General features: G+C 40.4%; 1 protein-coding gene across 2 annotated transcripts; it reads right to left on the reverse strand.

The window, feature by feature from the left end:
• Window positions 1–464: 464 nt before the first annotated feature.
• On the reverse strand, window positions 465–8579 carry LOC124868675 (ubinuclein-1-like). Of its 2 annotated transcripts, none has more exons than XM_047366171.1 (13): window positions 8257–8579; window positions 7596–7691; window positions 7420–7512; window positions 7068–7208; window positions 6134–6207; window positions 4389–4965; window positions 3840–3910; window positions 2265–2415; window positions 2058–2179; window positions 1534–1617; window positions 1283–1426; window positions 1165–1215; window positions 465–1065 (listed from the first exon to the last, which is right to left on the reverse strand). In XM_047366171.1, the coding sequence occupies exons 1-13, from the start codon at window positions 8485–8487 to the stop codon at window positions 624–626; spliced, it is 2277 nt and encodes a 758-aa protein (XP_047222127.1). In that variant the 5' UTR covers window positions 8488–8579; the 3' UTR covers window positions 465–623. The 2 variants fall into 2 exon arrangements, with proteins under 2 accessions (XP_047222127.1, XP_047222128.1); XM_047366172.1 differs by having other exon boundaries at window positions 2265–2394; window positions 8257–8578.
• Window positions 8580–23518: the final 14939 nt, after the last annotated feature.

Consider the following 23518-nt stretch of genomic DNA (forward strand, 5'->3'; position numbering starts at 1 on the left):
TGCTTGCTTTTGCTAAAAAAAAAAAAAAAAAAAAAAAAACCTTGATGAATGCCAATGCTTTAAAAATATTCTACAAACTGATGAGTAGAACTTTTTGGAAGGCACATTTCCAGTTTAAGGGCTTGTAAACCTTCCAAATATGGCTAAACTCTCCATGGAAGAATGGGACTAATTTTTTAGGTTTAGGGGGGGAAAATATCTAGGGCTGGGTTGGTTTGGATACCCCCTGACCCCCCCATTAGTAAATGGTATATAAATAAATGATTTGAGTCAATCACCAAAATTATCTGAGGGCTAAAGCCCCCCCATCAACTCTTTAGCCTCCCCTCCCACATCTTTACCTCATGTTTGTTTCCCCATACATCTCACTGCAAATGTATTCTTGGTTGAACCGATCTGGTGTTGTATACAGTATTTTGACATTTCTCAGTTTCAGCTTTTGAGCCCTGGATAAAAATGTCTCATTTGCTGTTTTATTTATTTTTATTAAGGCAAATTATAAAGTTTTCACAATGTCCAATTCAAAACTGTAAAGCTATTCAACCATAATCTTGCATTTTTAACCGTTCTGACAGAGCCCCAATAGCCCATCAGAAATCATGTTAATCATATGAGAATGAAATCTATTGTCCATTTCTGAGTTGGGGGGCTGCTAAAGATCTCATGTCTCCAACCTGCAACAGTTGAGGCAAAACAACCTGACTTTCAGGGAAATTGATTGGGCTGGAGTTAGGTGGTGGAGGAGGAAGAGGAGGACTTCTGTCATCCATACTACCAAAGCTCCAGGGCTTGAAAATGGCTGTCGCCATGTAGCCCCTGGAAAGATCGAGTGGGTGCTCACGAGCCAGCGCCTGGTCAGCAAGGATATCCAGGAGGGAACGTTCAGGAGCAGATGTAGGGTTTGCTGGAGGTTTGTCTGCGGTTGAAGGTGATAAGACAAAGATGCTCGACTCCACCTTCAGTTCTTCAGTTCCTTGAAGACTGCTGCACCCATCTGTGGATTTGGAAGCTCCACCAACAGAGGAGTGACCCTTTTCAGTTTGAAAACCCTTGGCTTTATTTAGTCTGAACACATGAGAACATGCACACTGTTTGATAAATTTGATCTGGAAAAATGTCAACTGCAATCCAAACCACATTTTTGCTGGATTCGTAAGAACTTACTGGAGCGAAGAGAAGAGGCCTGACAACTTCCTGCTCTCCTTCCTCAGCACCCTAAAATAACAGTGAGGTAAAGAAACACTTCTGCTGAGATACGTCAAGTTTTTAAATGGCACCATACCTTGACTGCATCCATCCTTTAGGCCAAAGTGGTTTAACTTCATTGTCAAGCACAGTTTTCAGGTACTCCTCAAGTTCCTGCCCATATTTTCCTTCTTTTTGACATTTCTCCATTTTCTCTTTCAATAGGAGATCCAGGCAATTTCTGCAAGATAGGAAAACAAAAGTGTTACAATTAGAAGCTAATATTCAACTTTTTCCTTGAGTCAGTATTGAAAAGTTCAGTAAGGATAATCTTTGTGGCGTCCCAACCGGATCTCCTGATTCCATTTGAACACTTTCTTCGGAACGCCTTTTCTGACACTTTTCTCCTCCAAATTTTCCTCCTCCGTTTCCCTGGAGTTGGAAAATAAGAGGAAGTACTACTATGGAGGTGCTCATCCTCCAGTTATATACACCAATAATTATACATTGTTAATTTTTAAGCCATTTTTGAAAGTTTCAGTTTATTTACAATAGGTGGGTTCAGTTTTCTGTTCGATTGTGTTTTCTTGAATTTGGATGTATGCCTTAGCCATTTCATATACCCCTACATTTGGCATGTACATGCCAAAACAAGGCACACCCCAATTGCTTGCGATGCTAAGAAAGGCTGAGGTGATTTAGCGACGAAACATTTTAACAGCTACCCTTAATGTAATGAAAATACTTGCTAAGAGGTACAAACAGAAAATTGATGTCAGCTTAAATAATGCATTTTGGTGAATATTTGATTTAGGCAGTAACAGCTTATTTTAACGGTAATAATGAAATCTCAGAGATTCTGATGAACTTACTTTGAAGTCTTGGCCTGCGCATAGGCTTGGCAACTTTCCTGAAAGCAAGCCATCTGCTCTGGCATTGATCTTTCAATTGCCTTCTTAAGTTTCTGCAGTTGGTCTTCTGCAGTAGGTTCTTCCTTAAAAATAATAAGAGTTAAAAACAAAAATCCCATATTGCTTCTAATATATATAAATAATTGAAACTCCCAAGCACACACTCACTTCATGTGTGATCAGTAGTTTCTTTACTCGTTTCAGCAGAGTATCTTTGCTGCAGGGCATGAAAGAGGACAGGTGTTTGTAGACCTTTGAGCGAAGCTGGCTGCTCTGCTCCTGACACTGCAGCTCAATACTGAAGCAAGACAAGCATGAGCTGAACACCACACCCAAAACAAACTATTAAAAACACATAAAATGTTCAAGTTTGATGAATCTGCCCCACTTGATGTTTGGAGTACTTTAGAAGCTTAATGTAAATGAGTTACAGTCAGTAAATGTAGTCAAATTTTACTTGGGTTTTTAAAAAGGTAAAACAGGATCAACTGTACCAGTAAGGCTGTATGGGGAGACAGGTTTATGTTCAAACTGATAGCTTCAATACATCAGGATACTTAACCTTGTGCAAATGTCATGCTCCCTTTAAGAATAGCATTACATCAAAATAATTACACAAGTGAAAAGTAAAGTAAAATTACTCCTAGAAATACTTTTCTTTCAAAAACTCTTGAGTAAATGTGACAAGTTACCACCCACCTTTGGTGACTAGCAGTGTTTTATAGAAACACATTGAAGTACTGGAACAAAAAGTCTGTCACTTCAACTTGCCTCCACTGAAGTGGATAACCAACTCACCAACCAACCAATTAATTTCTGGAGTAGCTTGTTCTACATCAGTGAAAATTACTGTACTTTGTAGCTTCTTGCCTACACGTGGCACACTTGTTGGCATCGTTGCCTTGCAGCAAGAAGATCTTTGGTTCTGACTTGAACAGGGCACCCTTCTTCATGCAGTTTGCAAGTTCTCAGTGTAAATACATGGAGTTTTAAAATGGTTAACCCAGTTTTCTGTCAGAGTGCAAAAACATGTTAATTTAGCTTTCCAAATTATCTTTATAAATTGCCCTTAGGTTCGAGTATCGTCATGCATGGTTTTTAATCTGAATGCGACTGTGGTGGACAGGAGACATTTCTGGGGTGCGACCACCCCATGATGCTGCAAGGATAAGCAGGTATAGACAATGAGTGGATGAGTAGCACCCTTCTTGCCTTTTGGGGATTTGGAGTGATTTAGTTAATCAACTGGTCTCATTTTTTAATTACAGAGACTCTGAAATTAATGCATTATTAGACCACTTGGAAATTCAATGGAGTTGCATACATATCAAGATAAGAACCTCGGTCTTCTAGTGGTGGTTGTTTATCTGCTTCAGTGGATGCAGGCTGTAGTTACAGTCCATTTGAAGTTTTTCTTTATAAAACTTTGCCAGTAAGTGAGTAGCAGCTACGTAATAACTATTTGCCTGATCTAGCATGTTTTCTAAATGCCTAAAGACATATCTGTTTGCCTATTTGAGCCTTTATTACCTCAAAAGTAGAATAAACTGTTAAGGTATAGCATTTGCTTGGCCCAAGTAGGAGGTCCTGACAGTCGTGGGAATAAGGAAATGATCAGTGTAAAATTACACAAATGGTGCTCACCTAATGATTCCCTGCTGATTTGTAGTTTCAAAATATTTTTACAGTGAAATGCTATTACAAGACAATCTGTACCAATGCATTTGTTGTGGATTAACTTACTCGAGCAGAATTGAGTTGATATCTGAACTGAAGAACTTGACTTTTGACTCGCCCTCTGATGTCTTAGCAGCCTGAAAAAAAGGGAGTCTACTTTAAATCTTTACATTCATAAGTCTTCACTTCGACAGTGACAAAATAAAACATGATTTCTAGAGAACTTTCACTACAAAAGGGGCTGCAACACAAAGTGCCTCGAAGAGTTAACAGAGCAAAAGACCAACTTGTTTAAAAAAACAAAAAAGAAATTAAATAAAAAAGGATGAGGAACTGAGGAAACAGTAGTGCAGAAAGGAAACAAATGCAGGAAGGTAATATAAAAAACGGTATGAAGACTAAAATTTTAAAAAAATAGTAAACAGAAAAAAATAGAAAATCTGAACTGGTGGCAGGTATGCTATAAATACTAGTATGGACTAAACTTGCTAAATATGTTAAATAGAAAAACAAAATCATGTATTTGAGTTAAAATCTACACTGGATGGAGAAGATTTTAGTTTACTTAACAAAAACAAACACACACACAGCTGGTTTCATAGAAGCAAATCTTACCATCACAAGATCCCCAATGCTGTCTACCAACCCCGGGGGAAGTCCCTCAGGCAGGGAGGTACTCAGAGACCGTACCACAGGACTGGGTTCAGCCAGGAACTGAAGTTGATCAGACTGAGGCTTTGGCAGCACATTCGCCTTCGCAGTTAAAGGTTGGGATTCAGCTTCAGACTGAATGTTCTGCTGGACCTGAAGACCTGATCCAGGTTTGATGAGCTGCATTTCAGCAGCTGCTTGAGGAAGAGATTTTGGTGACAAATTCTCTTCGCTGACCTCTAACAAAGAGTCCAAATCTATATCAAAATCCACTGTGCTGGCTGCTTGGATCAAAGCGTGATCATTTGTGGAACCAATCAAACTGAGGAGACGGTCTGTAAGACCAGAACCTCCCCCAGCTGCATCTGTTGGAAACGGGGAGGCCGTGGTTGCCTCCATCATCTGATTTGCCTTTTCCATGTTCTGCCGCTCCTTTTCCTTCTCTCGCTGAAACCTTTTCAGCATGCTGGTGACACTCAACATCTTTGCAGCCTTTTTCTTTTTGATCTTTACATCATTCACTCTTGTTTTGGACACAGTGCTGTAAAGTAAACAGCCTGATAAGTGAATGAAGTCAAATGTCTTTAAATCCTATTACACAGACTTCAGACCAGGTATGAATATATTGGAGGAGGAGGGGGGGGGTCAAGCAGGAATGTGAAGGGGGCATCACCATGCTTAAAATTTAAAGAGAACATATTTATGCTTTTATAGCCTTGCTTTTCTTGGCATTATGCTGCAAAATTTGCAAATGAAATAAGTCAATGTTCTGCTATGCATCATAATCAAAAGAGACTCACTGAATCAGGTGAGAAAACAGTAAACATTATTTGACTTATCTGACAGAGTTGAAACCTTATACTAATAATGAACTAAAAAAAAAAAAAACAACAATATCAGTATAACTCACCACACTTTCATGTAGCTCAACCTAAGACCTGCCTTTCATTTCAAATCACAAACCTACTTTTAATTAATGTTAATATTGGGTCTATTATTATGCTAATAAAAACCAGACAGCCAAGTAACATTTTCTGTTTTGTTTGCTGCTCTATATCAGAGTATTATAGATAAACATATATTAGCCTGTAATGTTAACTACCCAGCAAAATGATTCAACTTTTGAAGTAGAAATGCTTGCATGAAAAGAGCCCCTTGAGTAAAAGTGACCTTTATCTACACAGAACAGAGTTTTGCCAGCATGCTGTAATTAAAACAATACTGCGCGTTTGTTTCTATTTTCGCTTTACTGTGAGAGATTCAGAAATAAAAAAATGGATGTTGCCATGCCTTTTCTTCTCTTCTTCAGGCTTTAACATCAAAATAATTAAGTGAAATGATCCAATTTGTCTGTTTGTATATCTCCCTCTCCTCTCTCTCTTCATTAAACCTGACAAACATCAGTCAACAGCTGGACAAGGCTTTGAAATCATGGATTTTATGAGTACAATATGTGTAGGCAATGCATTATTCAGTCATACATGGATGCTGACTGGAAGTAAATGCAAACGTTTTTCAGCGGGTGTTGTGCTGAAATGTCCCCCTCTCCGGCCTGTTTTTTTAAAGAAACATTGGGCCAGAAGATGCGTAATGTTATCAGCATCACTACAATGTCAAGCATTGTGGTTAGTCTTGCCCCTGCTCCTCTTGTCCCTGCGTAAAGCCGGCCCCGCTTCAGACATGAGTTATTTTAGTCTGGGCAAGCGTACCTCAATTTTGTGTTGCTCTTCATCTCTCCACGTCGTTTCTTCGGCTTATCCTGTTCACCATCAAATTTACGTTTCTGACAGTGTTCAGAAAAATATTGCATTAACATAAAACACAGAGCTCAAATCCCAAAATATTGAAGATACTGAATATATATATATATTTTTATAATTCAAGACGTAGAGAAAGAGTGGATGGTGAGAATTTTAAGCATGAAGCACAAACTTAAATGGGGAAATCTTTCTGATCAGCTGGCAAACCATACCTAAAGGCTACCAGCTCACACCTCCTTACTAAATGAAGACTCAAAGTTGGCTCTATTAAAAATCAATTCAAGAGAAAATCGTTTTCTATAAAACATGTTGACACATTTAGTCTAATCAGGCTGAAAGAGCCAGACGTCCAGCTGACAACAGGAAGGCTAAACAGAATGCAGAGAAGTTGCCCTATTTAGTCCCTTTGAACATACTTTCTCTAACGGAACATGTTGAGTTGGAAATGTTGGCAACTTCGGAGTTAAGGCAAATGTCGAGATTTAGTGAATACACAGAAACGTCAGCAACACTAACTGCTAATACGAGGTGCCAAAAACTGTAAAACCTTGTAGTTGTATGCAATAATCTTGCATCATCTTTTTTGCAAGGGGCCTTTTTTTTTTTTTTTTGGTCATTTTTTTGAATGTAAGCAGTCAAGGAAGCGGAGTGGAGAGAGGGGGAAGACATGCAGCACAGGTATCCGGGGTCCGGACTCGAACCCGGGACTGGTGCGTCTAAGTTAGCCTCCACACTTGTCTTTGTTTTTCAGTACTGCCCTGTTTTATAACATCTGCCCCAAAATAATAATCGCTTTTAATACAGTTCTTAAAATTAGAATCAGATGGAGTTTGGAAAACTGCATTAAAAATAAAAAACAGACATTGAAGCTTACACCACCTACTTTTGTTGGCTCAATTATTCCCTCTTCTGTTGAGAAGTCATCAGTGTCGGTATCAGAAATCTGACGAAAGTGCAACACACCCGAATTCACATAGAATCCACCAAATTTAGTCGTAAGGAAAGACGGCACAAACTCGTCATACTAAAATCAGAACCAGAAAGGAAATTCCTGTTAATTTAGCAGATAAACAAGTGAGAAAAACTGATTAGATGAGCCAGACATGCAGCTGCAGTTATTATGGTTTAGAGATAAAGCTAAAATGCTTGTGGTTTTGGACCCAGAGGATCAGAGAAAAACAAACCAAAGCTGTGACGATTTGATTTAAAAGGTGCAATAAAAAAGAAAAACTCACCGCCTCCGAGTTATCAATGAAAGAATCCTCATCATATCCATACCCAATGTCAACCAGGTCCTGAATGCGGTCTTTTCGTTTACGTTTGTCGTCCTGGAACCACCGAATCATAAGGAAATCAGTTTTAAAATAACACCATCAAGGATGATGTTCATGGTTCAGTCACAGCTTCTCACATATTTTTCTTCCAACGTTCTTGCGATGGCAGCAGCTTCATCATGTTCTCCCTTTTCTTCCAGGTCAAGTTGGCTCAGCGGGACATCTTCTGTTTGCTTTAACCGACAGTATCAAATGGCACATTTATCATACGGTCCAAACCAAGCAAAACGTTCTGCCATCAGCAATACTGAGCTCATTTGTACACTAGCAGTCCTTCAACGGTAGACAGAGATGGACACTGTTTCACAGAATGATCATCCCTCTGAAGGTTTTCCATAACCCCTGTAAACCTTCAGGTGAGCTCTGAAGGTTAACAGAGTGCCAAGAAGAAATCTTGCATTAAATCACAAAGTACAGCATTCAGGTGGCTTTGATCCAAAACAGACTAATGTTAAAGAAATATTAAACTTGAAAGACTGTACGTCTGCGCACCGTTTACCGTGCGACGCAGTCTGTGCAGGGGGTGGGCGTGGTTTGCACACAGTTCCCAGCAGCGCGTCAATGACCCCGGTTGCATGACTGGTGCCAACATGAACATGTAGTTGGTTTCTATGGGGAATTTGTCAAGGTAACATACACGCTGGTTCCCCCTTCCTACACAATGGGCAAACAATGTGGCCTCTTCCCTTTAGTGTCATCCGGTCAATTAAAGAAAATTAAAGCAGGAGGTAAACCCACCTTGTTCTCAATCAGCTCGCAGTAGTTAAACTCTGGAAATCTCCTCCTGTCAGGCTCAAACAAAGTGATAACCAGCCGCATCGTTTCGGTGACAGATGGTCGGCCCGACCCGGTTCCGTTGTCCTGCAGAACACCCGGACAACCCTGTCGGACAGGGTCCGATGTGTCAGAACTGAATGAAGCGACACCACAGCTTAGAGTGGTGAGCTGAACTCTCCGAGACTCAGCCATGATCTGTGACGCAGCGAGAGCAGAGTGTGTTTTGCTTTGAACGTTGCTGCTGCTGGAAGGGTTCAATTAAAAACAAGTGGATGCAGGTGTGTGAATCTGCTTCTGGACAAGCGCTCGGCCTCACTTTAAGCCAATGCTGCACAGGTGTAACAAGTGCTAAATATTCAGCTTTATGAATTGTATTTCTCTTTGTATCTTTACCACTGCAGCAGCATGCTTTTTATAGTTTTTCTTTATTATTGTTATTACTATCTGTGTTTGTTAGGTTCTAGAATTTGTATACAAGGGCTAAATATATTGTTTTATGCTGCTGAAATTAAACAGCTTTTACAACCTCTCTAAATGAGAGTAGCATCTGTATTAATGCTTTAGCTGAGGGGCCCAGGGTTGTAGGAGGCCCCTGAGCAGATTTTCTTCAGGGGCAGCTTTCATACTGATGCTTCTCAAAACAACTGAAATATCATCAAAATATTATCCTATTTAAGAAAACTCAATTTGAAAATAAAACTTGTATATTATTATAAACTGGTTGGAAACAGAGACCCTGGAGCAGGTCCAGATCTCACTGGAGGGACTTTACAGGTCCTTCTCAAAATATTAGCATATTATGATAAAGTTCATTATTTTCCATAATGTCATGATGAAAATTTAACATTCATATATTTTAGATTCATTGCACACTAACTGAAATATTTCAGGCCTTTTATTGTCTTAATACGGATGATTTTGGCATACAGCTCATGAAAACCCAAGATTCTTATCTCACAAAATTAGCATATCATTAAAAGGGTCTCTAAACGAGCTATGAACCTAATCATCTGAATCAACGAGTTAACTCTAAACACCTGCAAAAGATTCCTGAGGCCTTTAAAACTCCCAGCCTGGTTCATCACTCAAAACCCCAATCATGGGTAAGACTGCCGACCTGACTGCTGTCCAGAAGGCCACTATTGACACCCTCAAGCAAGAGGGTAAGACACAGAAAGAAATTTCTGAACGAATAGGCTGTTCCCAGAGTGCTGTATCAAGGCACCTCAGTGGGAAGTCTGTGGGAAGGAAAAAGTGTGGCAGAAAACGCTGCACAACGAGAAGAGGTGACCGGACCCTGAGGAAGATTGTGGAGAAGGGCCGATTCCAGACCTTGGGGGACCTGCGGAAGCAGTGGACTGAGTCTGGACTAGAAACATCCAGAGCCACCGTGCACAGGCGTGTGCAGGAAATGGGCTACAGGTGCCGCATTCCCCAGGTCAAGCCACTTTTGAACCAGAAACAGCGGCAGAAGCGCCTGACCTGGGCTACAGAGAAGCAGCACTGGACTGTTGCTCAGTGGTCCAAAGTACTTTTTTCGGATGAAAGCAAATTCTGCATGTCATTCGGAAATCAAGGTGCCAGAGTCTGGAGGAAGACTGGGGAGAAGGAAATGCCAAAATGCCAGAAGTCCAGTGTCAAGTACCCACAGTCAGTGATGGTCTGGGGTGCCGTGTCAGCTGCTGGTGTTGGTCCACTGTGTTTTATCAAGGGCAGGGTCAATGCAGCTAGCTATTAGGAGATTTTGGAGCACTTCATGCTTCCATCTGCTGAAAAGCTTTATGTAGATGAAGATTTCATTTGTCAGCACGACCTGGCACCTGCTCACAGTGCCAAAACCACTGGTAAATGGTTTACTGACCATGGTATCACTGTGCTCAATTGGCCTGCCAACTCTCCTGACCTGAACCCCATAGAGAATCTGTGGGATATTGTGAAGAGAACGTTGAGAGACTCAAAACCCAACACTCTGGATGAGCTAAAGGCCGCTATCGAAGCATCCTGGGCCTCCATAAGACCTCAGCAGTGCCACAGGCTGATTGCCTCCATGCCACGCCGCATTGAAGCAGTCATTTCTGCAAAAGGATTCCCAACCAAGTATTGAGTGCATAACTGTACATGATTATTTGAAGGTTGACGTTTTTTGTATTAAAAACACTTTTCTTTTATTGGTCGGATGAAATATGCTAATTTTGTGAGATAGGAATTTTGGGTTTTCATGAGCTGTATGCCAAAATCATCCGTATTAAGACAATAAAAGACCTGAAATATTTCAGTTAGTGTGCAATGAATCTAAAATATATGAATGTTAAATTTTCATCATGACATTATGGAAAATAATGAACTTTATCACAATATGCTAATATTTTGAGAAGGACCTGTATATTCATTCTGGCCTTGGGACATCTTATACCCCAGAATGAGCTAAATAGTGTCTCTGGGGAGTGGGATGTCTGGGTTTCCTTCCTGGGCCTTTTACCACTTCAACCCCATCATAGATAAGTGGATGAATGGATGGTTTCTTACAAGTGTTTATTTTGATGATTATGCCATACAGGTAACCAAAACCCAAACTTAGTTTTTTCCTTAAATTGGAATATTACACAAGACCAGCAAAATAATTATTTCAGAAGGGTTGTCAGTGTAATGAGCAGCATATGCACTTAATACTTGGGCTTTTTGCATGACTTACTGCATCAATACAGCCCAGGCATGAGGCGAACATGCTGGGGCTCTGCAGAGGTGTTAAGAACGCCAAGGTGTGTTTAGTAGTGGCCTTCAGCATTGTCTGCACTGTTGGCTCTAGTGTCTGTCATCTTCCTCACTGAAAATACTCCATAGATTCTCTATCAGGTTTAGGTCAGTTGGTTTTGCTGGGCTATCAAGCACAGTGATATATGGTGATTATAAGCAGGTCATTTTTGGAAGTGTGGGCAGGTGCAAATCCTGCTGGAAATTAAATCAACATCTCCATGAAATGTGTCAGCATAGAGGATCAAGAAATGTCTGACTTGTCTCTTGCGTGGCTTAAAACAAGGAATATTTCACTTGTTTTAAGCTCATATCATGGACACATCTGTGTATGGTGGTTGAAGAACTGACTCCAGCTGCAGTCAAGCCTTGTAAATCTCCATTCAACTCTTGAATGAACTTTATTTCACAGTTTTGTTGCCAGTCCATCACAGGTAAACATAGAGAAATGCACAAGGGCAATTTAAAAATCACAGCTAACCTAACAGTCATGTGTTTGGGCTGATGGAGGAACCAAACTCAACGTAAAAAGTCCCCAGGCGGGGATTCGAAACCAGGACCTGTGATGACCTTCATATTATAACATTTCTGTTAAAAAAAAGATAAATCAAATTTTTTCAGCAGCTTAACTTGGGGTGTTCTTGACTTTGATCTATAATCATAAAAACTGAAATAAACACTTTATCATCCTATGTGTAAAGAATCTGTATAATATAATAATTTATTTTCTAAGCTGAATTGCTAAAATAAATGAACTTTTTGATGATATTCTATTTTACTGAGATGCATCTGATGCTGCACGACGAGAATTTCTTCTTCTGTTTCACAGTTCAGAAACTTTGCTGACTGAGGTGACCAAAACTGCTGCAATACATATTAATGACCACAAGACAGTGCTAACGATCTTTTAGAATAAGAAAGCTAAGTGATGACACTGATTTTCTCTTGAAATTGTTTATTCACATTTTGAACCACATATAAACTGCCAGAGTTTTCTGTAAAACTAAAACTCACTTGAAATACTGTGCCCCCCAAAAGACACTATGTCATAGTGAGGTTTTGTTTTCAATTTATTTAGTTATTTATTTAATCGAGATCAAATTTGTTTTTGGTGACATCATAAGACATAAAGGAACTCATCAGATGTCTTTTGAGTACATATTTTTATACTTTTTTGCTCTTTTCTCCTGATTTCAAGTTTTTAAACCAATTCCTCATTCAGATGTGCTTCATAGTACTCTGCACATCTAGAGACAAACATTTGGACCACATGTGAGAGCACTTCAGAAACAAATGTCATCAATGAAACACGTGGAAGCTGACTGTCTAGAGGACCAGGACAGACTGGAACTGCCAAAACCCACTATCTAAGATCTGCAGAGATTATTCTTAGCAAAGCTGTTATAAAAATGTGATGATTTGCTTTTCATTTAAGATGATTTTTCAAGTCCATTTATGAGTCATTCAAAACTGATGTATCAAAGGATTCTTCTGCTGAAAGACATAATTATTTTGACCCCAGTCCTACCAGTTAGGCATGGATCTGCAGCACAGCCTTCATTCCAGTCAACATCAGACAGAAGACGTAAGAAAAATATCCCATTGCTCAGCAGTCAAAAGGAGAGACGTTTGTCAGCTAAAGTAAAGTAGTATGGTTCAGACAGCATGGAGTGCTTACGTATTGGCAAATCATATAACTATTTAAGTTGATACAAGCAACATTTATTCCTTTCACAATATGGTAAATATGCAAGGAAGCCAGCCAGATGTGACAACTGAAACAGGAATATAAACAGATGATCATTGTCACCGTCCCCTTCCACATCAAGATCCAACATAGTTGGGGGTCACTGGAGTTCAACTTGGTGCTCAAACATGTAAGGTTGTACTCTTTGCAACTCGAAAGCTTCAGAATCTTAGTCAATTCTGTTTAAAGTCCATCATTGGCCATAATGTTGAGCTCATAAACTGGATTCCTGCATTTCTTGTGATGTCATTGACATTAAAAGACACAAAGCAGAATTTGTGGTTTCTTTCTTCAGTGCACTTTCAAGAGATGCTCTATTTTATTAACTCCTGCAGTGGAAATCCATACCTCATTACTAAGCTGTGTTTTCATTGTCAGTGTATTTGTTAGACACAAACAAAAAAAAAACACTTCTTGATGGTATATTCACTTTATCGATTGCTGTAAGAACTAAGGTTAACATGTTCAGTGAATGCAAGTTAAAAAAAATAATAAACCTACCACATCCTTCTCTATATTTCTATGCATGTTGGTATAAACTCAGTCATAGTATTTTTTTTTAAGGAAGGATTTTAAAAACCAGAAAAAAAATCAAACCAATAACGTCTCCACTTTTTCAGCCTGCAATGAATTGATTTTGACAAATACAGAAACGGGATAATTGCAATCTGTCACCATAAATTCCATGTTAGCGTATCACAAAATAACCAGTCCAAGCCTAATTCCCTCAACACACACACACACACACACACACACGTGCCCCTGATCTGCATAACACACACGGTTCCCCACTTTGTAATTATAAATGAATTTCACGGTGTGAAGCTTTTAATGCAAATAATATGGATCTTTTTTCCAGCCTCTCGCCAGTAGGACAGAGTGTGTTGCTCTGAGTTTGAGTGTGTGTGTGTGTGTGTGTTTAGGATCAGAATGTTTGACAGGCCTTTCCTCTGAAATGAGTTAATGGGATGGAAGCTATTTGCCTCCCTAAGCTTGAAGATGCGTGGCTGAACAGAAGTGTTGAATTAAAAAGAAGGAGAAGGCGTCAATAAATTTGCACGACACAATGAACTAAACACACCAGGGCAGGACAAAGACAGACAGATGGAGACGGCAGGGGTATCATGGGTCTGTGTTTGTGTGTATGTATGTGTGTGTGTGTATGTATGTCTGTGTGTGTGTGTGTGGTGGTCTGGTTGGTGACAGGGACCTCATCAGTGTAGGATCAGAGCAGGAAAATTGGAGGACAATGTTGGAAGAGTGGTGTGGGGGATAATTTATACCGATCGGGGAGGCGGCGTCCCAGAGGTGCATAATTTACTCATTCATTAACTAGACCAAACAAGAGCCAATATTAATTAACTCCATCCTCTGTGCCTCTCGTCCTACGAAGCACGTGCTTTGTTGTCAAATGGCCACAGCATTCTTGGAAGAGAAGGCTTTAAAATGAAGACCCGGCAGGCCAGAGGGTGAAGGAGGCTGTAAGGAGCTATTGTGTTCCTGAAAGTGATGCTTCGAGATAGAAAAATAACAGATAATCAATATGGTTTTTTTGCATGTTATCACTTATACAACATATTTTAGAGTAAAATATTTATACATTACTCCCTTATTAAATAAAATTTAGACTATAAAATAGACAGAATATGTTTCAAAACTATTGCAAAACTAGCTACGATTGTTATTTTGAGATAGTATTTGCGTAATCTATTTTTTTTACAGTGCTTTACAAAAGTATTCAGACATCTTTGAACTTTTTCAAATTTTGTCACAACTTCTTCTGCAGGTGCACTGGTCACCCAAAACAACTTTCCGCCATGGTCAAACATGGTGATGGCAGCATCATGCTCTGTGGAGGTTTTCTTTAGCAGAGTGATGAAAGCTGGTCAGATTTAATGGCAAGATGGATAAAACTAAACACCGAGAAATCCTGAAAGAATACCTGTTAGAGGCTGCAAAAGACTCGGGGCAGAGGTTGACCTTCCATCAGGACACATATAGCCAGAGCTACAATGAAATGGTTTAGTGCAAACCATATTTGTCTCTGTGTTAGACTATTTAAAGTGGACATTAATCCACTTGAGAATCTGTGGCAAGACTTGAAACTTGCTGTTCACAGATACTCTGTATTCAATCTGATTGAGTTGGAGCTGTTTTACTAAGAAGTATGTCACTCTAGGTCAAGGGTGTGTGAATACTTGCAAGGGACTGTAATTCCTGTTTGTACAAATAACTGATGTGTGGTTTAGTTTTATATGAGGAATGCCGACTAAACTATAAACTATTGCTTCCTTACTTGAATAAAAATGACCAACAATCTTTATTAACAAACACATGCTGTTCTTTGTACTGAATGCTTGGAAGCCTGAGTTGTTCTTTTTTATTAGAAGTGTTTCTTTCAAAAGGCAACTTTTCTTGGTGTGTTTAATTGTGTTAGAAGCAATGGTGTGTTTTCAATTCTGGTAGGATTGGATAGTTAATCAAGCACTAGAAATGGCAAAATTCCACATTTTAATTTCTTCAAAAGCTATCAGCAGGTTAATCTTGACGTCCTGCACTTCCACTTCCAGTGTGTATTTTTATCTTTCTGCATTAAGGAAACAAAATGTATTTCTTACACATTTAAATGGCTTAATAATGGCTTAGATACTCAGCAGTGGAAATAAAATGTATTAATAATGAGCTACTTAAAAATACGCCTGATTGTGATCATAAAACCAAGAGGAACAAGAGGAAAAAGGGACACTGAGGTTTTTAATAAATGTGAAAAAGCCAAATTTCTCATAAAACGTTTTCTTCCATACTCCTCCACTGGGGGGCACTCCTTCACTGACTCTGCCTCCTGCTGTCAGGCCCTGCTAACTTTGATTAAGGTTGAAATTGGCTGAATTTAATGAACGTTGCCTAATTAGGCAGGATAACAGCTTTAATTGATAAGTAATTATTTGCCACAAATTGTTATTAATTCTCCAGCTCTGTCGTGTAGTGTTCTAACTCTAAACCCTCCTCTACCCCCCACCCCCACCCCCACGAGCGAGCAGAGCAGCATTTTTCTATTTATGTAAACAAGCAGGGGTAAACAATTAAACATATGCTAGGATGGGTTATTCCGGAGGGCCTCATCAGGCTGCGCTCGGTGGAAAGCGCAGTTTAAGGGAAATGATTTGCTCTCATTTGTAAATTTCAACAATAATTGTTTCAACTGTCCTGACATGTTGGTTCTGTGCCACTTGGTGCAGGCTGTCACCTCTACTGTAACAAGCAGAAATGCAGGAAAATAAGCGGATGGATCCAAAAATAAACAGAACTGAACCAAGATTTTAGGGTAGCTATTCAGGGAAGTTCTGACCATCCAAAGTTCTATAAATTAATTAGATTTTTTTATTTTTAAATAATATGTATATTTTAGAATATCAAGATAATAAATTTGATTATAATATGCCTAGTTCAACATGATCTTCTCTATTGTCTCCAAGCTTGTGATGTCCTACCCCTTGTTTGGAAATGCAGTTTAAAGGAAAACTCAAGCTGCCAATTGTGTCTCAGTGATCCTAATTCTAACTATACAGTAACTTCTGATTTATGTTTAAAGCCTAACTGCTAATTTTAAAATAAAACAACAACACCTCTACATTGAATATGTAAAAAGGTTTCACACCGCCCCGTTCAAATACCAGGATTTCATGCTGTAAAAACTTGAAACCAAGATAAATAACCTTTAGTCTAACATAAAGTTAATACCAGATTTTTACTTAAATTGTATAAAATACATATAACAGTTTTTTTCTCCCTCATAGTCTGACATTAAATCAGACTAAACTTTCAGTGATATAATTTATTAAATCTGCTATATGCCAGAAGAATAAGAGAAATTATTTTTACAATGTTTAATTCTTTTCTTTAAATTCAGTTTCCATGCACTTTCTCAATATTTGGTAAAATTTGCTTTTTAACTGTGTGACTTGGGTTAAACTTTCTGGTTTTCCTTCAACAAGCTATGTATGGTAGTTTGCTGGAATTTTTGCCCATTCCTCCTAAGAGGAACCGGCGTTACTAAGTCAGGTTTGTGCATTACCTTGCTTACACACACCATGTCTGTGGGACTGAAATCCGGACTTTGTGATGAACCCCCCCAAACATTAACTGTGTTGCCATAAAGTCACTTTGTTAGTGAAAAAGCTACATACTCAGGGTCTTTGTCCGTTTAAAAGAACAATTTGTGCCCAAACCTTAACTTTAAGGCTGCTATTTTGAGATGTTGCTTCAATATTTCCTCATAATAGATTGTATCTATTTTGTGAAGGGCAGCAGTCCCTCTTGCAATACTCACACAACATGTTACTGCCACCACTGTACTTTACAGTTGGGATGGTTTTCTCCAGCCTGAAAGCCTCCCAATTGTTCTTTTAAATGTAATGATAGTCAGTATGGTTAAACATTGGTTAAACAGATTCATCACCACATGTCTCCAAAAAGTAAGGTATTTGTCCCTGGGTGCATGGTAAAATTTCTAACCTTTTGTGTTACTTTTGGGATAAAAGTCCAGCTTCTTCCTCTCAGAGCGACCTTTCATGGTGGTACAGGACTCGTATCACTGTGGATTATGATCCTGTTTTTTTACCAGCTTCAGCCAGAAGCAGGACTTTTGCTTTTGTTCGGAAGTTGATTTACACATTTCACAACAAAACATGTTTATACAAGACACAGAACCCGCCTCTCTCTTGACTGGTATGATGACTGGACATTTTTCATGCTGTTTTATACTTGTGTAGTTGTTTGAACAGATGAACATAGTACCTTTAGGCATCCGTAAATTGTACCTTAGGAACAACCAGATATGTTGAGCTCTACAATTCTCTTCCTGATGTCTTGGCTGATTTCTTTTAATTTTTCCATAAAGGCACAAAAGGAACCTGTGTGTTTGAGGTGTTGCCTTAAGATATGTCCACAGAAAGTGCCTCAATATCACTAAATTGTTTTGATCTTACAAAACCATGACATCAAATTGCTTAAAGGCATAGTAGTGGTGTAAACTCCGTAATTCTTCCTCTCATTATTTAGGCATTTAGCAAATAGAAATAATTCTGGTCATCTAAATCTTGGACTTAAAATTGGAAAAAATTGGTTGATTTTATGTCAGACAGTGAGAGGAAATATTTATTTGTCTTCTTATACAGTTTATTTAAACACCTGGTTTTAACTATAAAACATAATGGTGTCATATGATTGTATTTTATTGTGTTGTCCTGGTTTTCGAGATGGTGTTGGGACACGAGGTTTTCAGTGAGTTCAGAAAACAACACCTAAATGATGTGCACCAAAGAAAATGTGGCCTCAGTTATTTAATGTCAGCACTCGCCACCATTCTGACTGAGCTATTCATCAAAGTGATTTAAATGAGATGCAAAATTTAAATGAACTGGCTTCCTAATTAAAACATCCGTCCTCGTTTACAGAGCAGCTTTAAGCTAAGCTCTTTGGTGGTGGTGTTGGGTTCCCCAATCCCCCTCCTTCCTCTTTCAACCCTTCATTCTCAGCAGATGGTTTTGTTGGGCTCCAGTAGCCAGTGGCCAAATAGGCTGATCTATTCTTCCTCTTACATGCACTACAAGCTCATCAGCTTCCAGCATTGGTTTTAACACCCCTTCCTCTCCAGTGCATGTGCATGCACGCGTGCACGTAAGCACACACTTCAGATGATCAAGATATAAGTAGTGAGGTATTGATTGGGTGGCATAATGTGCATGCAAATTCTTGAAACCCTTGCATGAAAAATTGGCATCCCTGTTACTCAAATTATTATATTTTGAAAACGTTAATTTGCATAGCAGATTTCCCCGAGGGGTAAGAGGGTTAATTAGGTCTATTTCCGTGCGGCTTGTGCCAAGACAGCCAAGGAAAAAGGACGGTGGGCAGAAGAAAGAGAAAAGACGAAAAGGAGGAAGGAGGAGGGGTGCTCACTTGATGATAATTAAGATGGCATTTTGGAAGCTTTCAAGCATCAAATTTTGGGGCTTAAAAACGAAAATTTTATGAGGAGGTAATGAGTCAGTTTTAATTGAAACAGAAGAGAATGTTTGGGTTTTTGTTACTCTTTAGTCTAAATATATCCATTTGTCTAAGGAAAATCTTATTTAAAAGCTACACTTTATACCAAACATGGGATATGAATAATTTTAACCACAGTCTGTATTTCTCTCCAATTTCCTGCTGGCAGTATGCTCCAAATTAATTGGAGAAGGTTTATAATTGCTTGGAGTGAAAGAGGAAAAACCTTATGAACAAAAGTGGAAATTCTTTGAAATTATGAAAGTTTTTTATTTCTTGGCAATGAGCTTTCTGGGTGGAAAAAAAAAAAACACATCCAGAGTTTATTTTCCAGACATTGAAGTTTCAGTAACACCTGGTTTTTAGGTTTAGGTTTAGACACAAAAACTGCAGGATCAAAAACTGTTTCCTAAAAGTGAATCTAGATTAGACTCTTAATTATCAACCAATCGACCAAATAATGAGCGGCTCCATTTCGGCTGGTTAAAAATTAACTCAGAGGCAGTAATTGAGTAATTAATTCTCTACTGCTTCACCTTCATTTGCTAATTAAAAATAAGCATGACCCGATTCTTCCTCTGAAAGAGGCAAACCAAGGAGCTGATGGTTCAGAAGGGATCCTTGTGTTTTCAAGTCTTGTAACCCAATGTTCACAAAGTAAACTGGTGACCTTTCAAATAATTTGAATGTGTTTCTTCAAGTTATTGTTTTTGTAATAAAAAAACATTCAAAAGCAGAGTTAAAAACAAAAAAAGATTAAATGCTTTCTTACCTCGCATTTAAAGGTTATTTTAAAACAAAAATAAATGTAGCCTAATTATAAAATAGGTTTGTTAGGAGTATCTTAGCAGCTATTGAAAAGCTATTTAATGTGGTTTAAAAACAACTGTATGTTCTTCCATTAATGCTAGCTCCTTTAGATGTCTTTGCTAGATGTCTCCTCTAGGGTCTTTGTAGGCGAGTCATACTGGCTCCCAGCGCACTGACACTTAGTCATGGGTAAGTCTCACATAAGATGGCTGAAATCAGCAGGTGCCCTCCAGTTTGGTTGGTTGTTTGGAAAATACGCATGGCCAACAAACTGTTATCATGAATAAATTTATGGATGCAGGGGTTCTGCTGCATGGTCATAAAATGTCTTAAAGAGTGTTCCATTTAATGATCTCAGTTTTAGGCTTTAAAAAGTCCCAGATTTTCCAAACTAGGGCCTAAATTTGTACTTTTGTTCATCCATTGCTTCTTCTGTTGGTTTTCTGTTGTGAGCGGTGTGGCATGTGTTGTAGTTCTGGCAACTAAGGTGTCATGATTTAGGAATTAACTGAACATACAGCTGCATGGCCTGGATGACAGATGGGTTACCCTTGTGTTTGGCAGCCTTCCTGACCAGTTTCCATCTTGTCTTTTCATCACTGGAGAAAAGCTCAGTTTTTGTAATGTCACTATTGGTCCATGTCAGTTATTGGTAACTGTCCTTACTGTGCTATGGTAAACACACCGTCAAGTGAAAAACGTAAGACACCTTATGAATGTGTTTTTCTAACATATTAGGACAAATAGATATTTATTATACATTTTAAGAATACTGAAAAATGTGAGTATTATAAATAAACTATATTAATTGAAAGTTTTAAAAATACTCATACTCGTACTTGTACTCGTACTCCTCCGCTTTATCCGTGACTGGGTCAGGGGGGCAGCAGATTCAGCAGAGACATCCAGACGTCCCTCTCCCCAGACACCACCTCCAGCTCTTCCGGGGGAAGCCCAAGGCGTTCCCAGGCCAGCCGAGAGACATAGTCCCTCCGGCATGTCCTGGGCCGTCCCCTGGGCCTCCTCCCGGTGGGACTGGAGGTGCCTGGAACACCTCCCAAGGAAGGTGTCCAAGAGGCATCCGGTATAGATGCCCGAGCCACCTCAACTGGCTCCTCTCGATGTGGAGGAGCAGCAGCTCTACTCCGAGCCCCTCCCGGATGGCCGAGCTCCTCACCCTATCTCTAAGGGAGTTCCCGGCCACCCTACAGAGGAAGCTCATTTCAGCCGCTTGTATCCGGGATCTCGTTCTTTCAGTCATGACCGAAAGTTCATGGCCATAGGTGAGGGTAGGAATGTAGACCGACCGGTAAATCAAGAGCTCTCTTCACCACAACGGACCGGCACAGCGTTCCCATCACTGTGGCAGCCGCACCGATCCGTCTGTCGATCTCCCGCTCCATTTTTCCCTCATTCGTAAACAAGACCCCGAGATACTTGAACTCCTCCACTTGAGGCAGGAACTCCCCTCCAACCTGAAGAGGACAAGCCACCCTTTTCCGGTCGAGTACCATGGACTCGGACTTGGAGGAGCTGATCCTCATCCCAGCCGCTTCACACTCGGCTGCGAACCGCCACAGCGCATGCTGTAGGTCTTGGCTAGAGGGGGCCAGCAGGACCATGTCATCTGCAAAAAGAAGAGACGAAATCCACTGGTCCCCAAACCAGACCCCCTCCGGCCCTTGGCTGCGTCTAGAAATCCTGTCCATAAAAGTTATGAACAGGACCGGTGACAAAGGGCAGCCCTGCCGGAGTCCAACATGCACTGGGAACAGGTCCGACTTAGTGCTGGCAATGCGGACCAAACTCCTGCTCCGCTCGTACAGGGACCGGATGGCCCCTAGTAAAGGGCCCCCAATTCCATACTCCTGGAGCACCCCCCACAGGGCATCACGAGGGACACAGTCGAATGCTTTCTCCAGGTCCACAAAACACGTGTGGACCGGTTGGGCACACCCCTATGAACCCTCGAGTACCCTGTAGAGGGTATAGAGCTGGTCCAGTGTTCCACGGCCGGGACAAAAACCACACTGCTCCTCCTGAAGCCGAGGTTTGACTATCGGCCGGACTCTCCTCTCCAATACCCTGGCGTAGGCCTTACCAGGGAGGCTGAGGAGTGTGATCCCCCTGTAGTTGGAACACACTCTCCAGTCACCCTTCTTATGAAGGGGGACCACCACCCCAGTCTGCCAGTCCAGAGCCACTGTCCCCAACCGCCACGCAATGTTGAAGAGTCGTGTCAACCATGACAGCCCCACAACATCCAGAGACTTGAGGTACTCAGGGCGGATCTCCTCCACCCCTGAAGCCTTGCCACCGTGGACATTTTTAACCACCTCGGGCTGACTTCAGCCTGGGTGATGAAAGAGTCCAACCCCGAGTCCCCAGCCTATGTTTCCACCAGGGAATGCGTGATGGCAGGATTGAGGAGATCCTCGAAGTACTCCTTCCACTGTCCGATAATGTCCTCAGTCGAGGTCAGCAGCCTCCCACCCCCACTGTAAACAGTGTTGGCGAAGCACTGCTTCCCCCTCCTGAGGCGCCGGACGGTTTGCCAGAATCGGTTTGAGGCCAACCTGTAGTCCTTCTCCATGGCCTCATCGAATTCCTCCCAGGCCTGAGTTTTTGCCTCTGCCACCGCCCGGGCCGCAGCACGCTTGGCCTCACGGTACCCATCAGCCGCCTCAGGAGTCCCACAAGCCAACCACAGTTTGAGTTGGAGTTTTAAAAATAAGTGTATTTAATTTAATTTAATAATTTCGGGTGAGAAATAAATAAGGAAACCCTTGCATTTATTACCTCTTAAAAGGTTAAGATCACACAGGAGTATCACGGGGTGGACGGGGTGGACAAGATCAGAACATTGTTATTCCGCATTGTGAAGGAGGTTTACCTTGTTTAAACCTCAGATATTTAGTTTGATGAGATCCTGACAGTTGAAGAGAGAGTGAACACCATGGTAAGATCGAAAAAAGTGCCTTAGGCCTTCAGAAAAAAAACTGCAGCAGCTTATGAGTGCGAAGGGAGGTTTGAGACCTCTTTAATAATTGCCAAGATGTCCAGGTCTGACAGTCCAAACAAGTTCACCCTGAAGATGCTAATAGAAGTCTCCAAAAACCCTAAAATGTCATCTTAGGACAATCTGAAAGACTGCACTAGTTTTACTTTCATGTGAGGTGTGTGTAAGGAGGAAACATTTGCTTTTTAAGAAAAACACTAAGGCCAGACTAAATTTAGCCAAAAAGAACATAGACAAAGACCTTGACTAGGACAACAAGAGATCATGTTTGTCATTAACCAAATACAGCATTCCAGTAAAAAGAATATTGTACCAGCTGTAAGGCATGGAGGTAGAGGTGTCATGATTTGGGTATCCTTTGCTGCATCAAGACCTGGTGAGCTCATCATCACTGAGTCTACAATGACTTGTCCTGTGTATGGAAAGGGTGCTTGAGGGAAATGTGAGACCATCTGTAAAAGAAATTATACTAAAGCAGAACTAGACCCTGCAGCATGACAATGACCCAAAACATACCAGTAAATTTACAAAGAAGTGTCTGAGAATTAGGAAACAGAAAGACCTGAGCCCAGTCAAAGACCTGATCTTCATCTTAATGAGATGCTGCGGGATGATTTGAAACAGGCTGCACGCAAGAAACCCCTCAAACATCTCACAGCTCAAAGTGAGAAGTGGGGAAAACTTTATTCAGACAGATGTCACAGACTGGCAGATGGCTACAAGCACAGTCACTGAAGTTATTTCAGCCAACGGGTAAACTGGGAATTCGGGGGGTAGGGTGTCCTAACTTTTTCTTCAACTGGAAAACACATTTTTGTTTATATCTTTTGTTTAATCAACCCATGTTC

Source organism: Girardinichthys multiradiatus, chromosome 5 (assembly GCF_021462225.1).
Source record: "Girardinichthys multiradiatus isolate DD_20200921_A chromosome 5, DD_fGirMul_XY1, whole genome shotgun sequence".
Lineage (NCBI taxonomy): Eukaryota > Metazoa > Chordata > Actinopteri > Cyprinodontiformes > Goodeidae > Girardinichthys > Girardinichthys multiradiatus.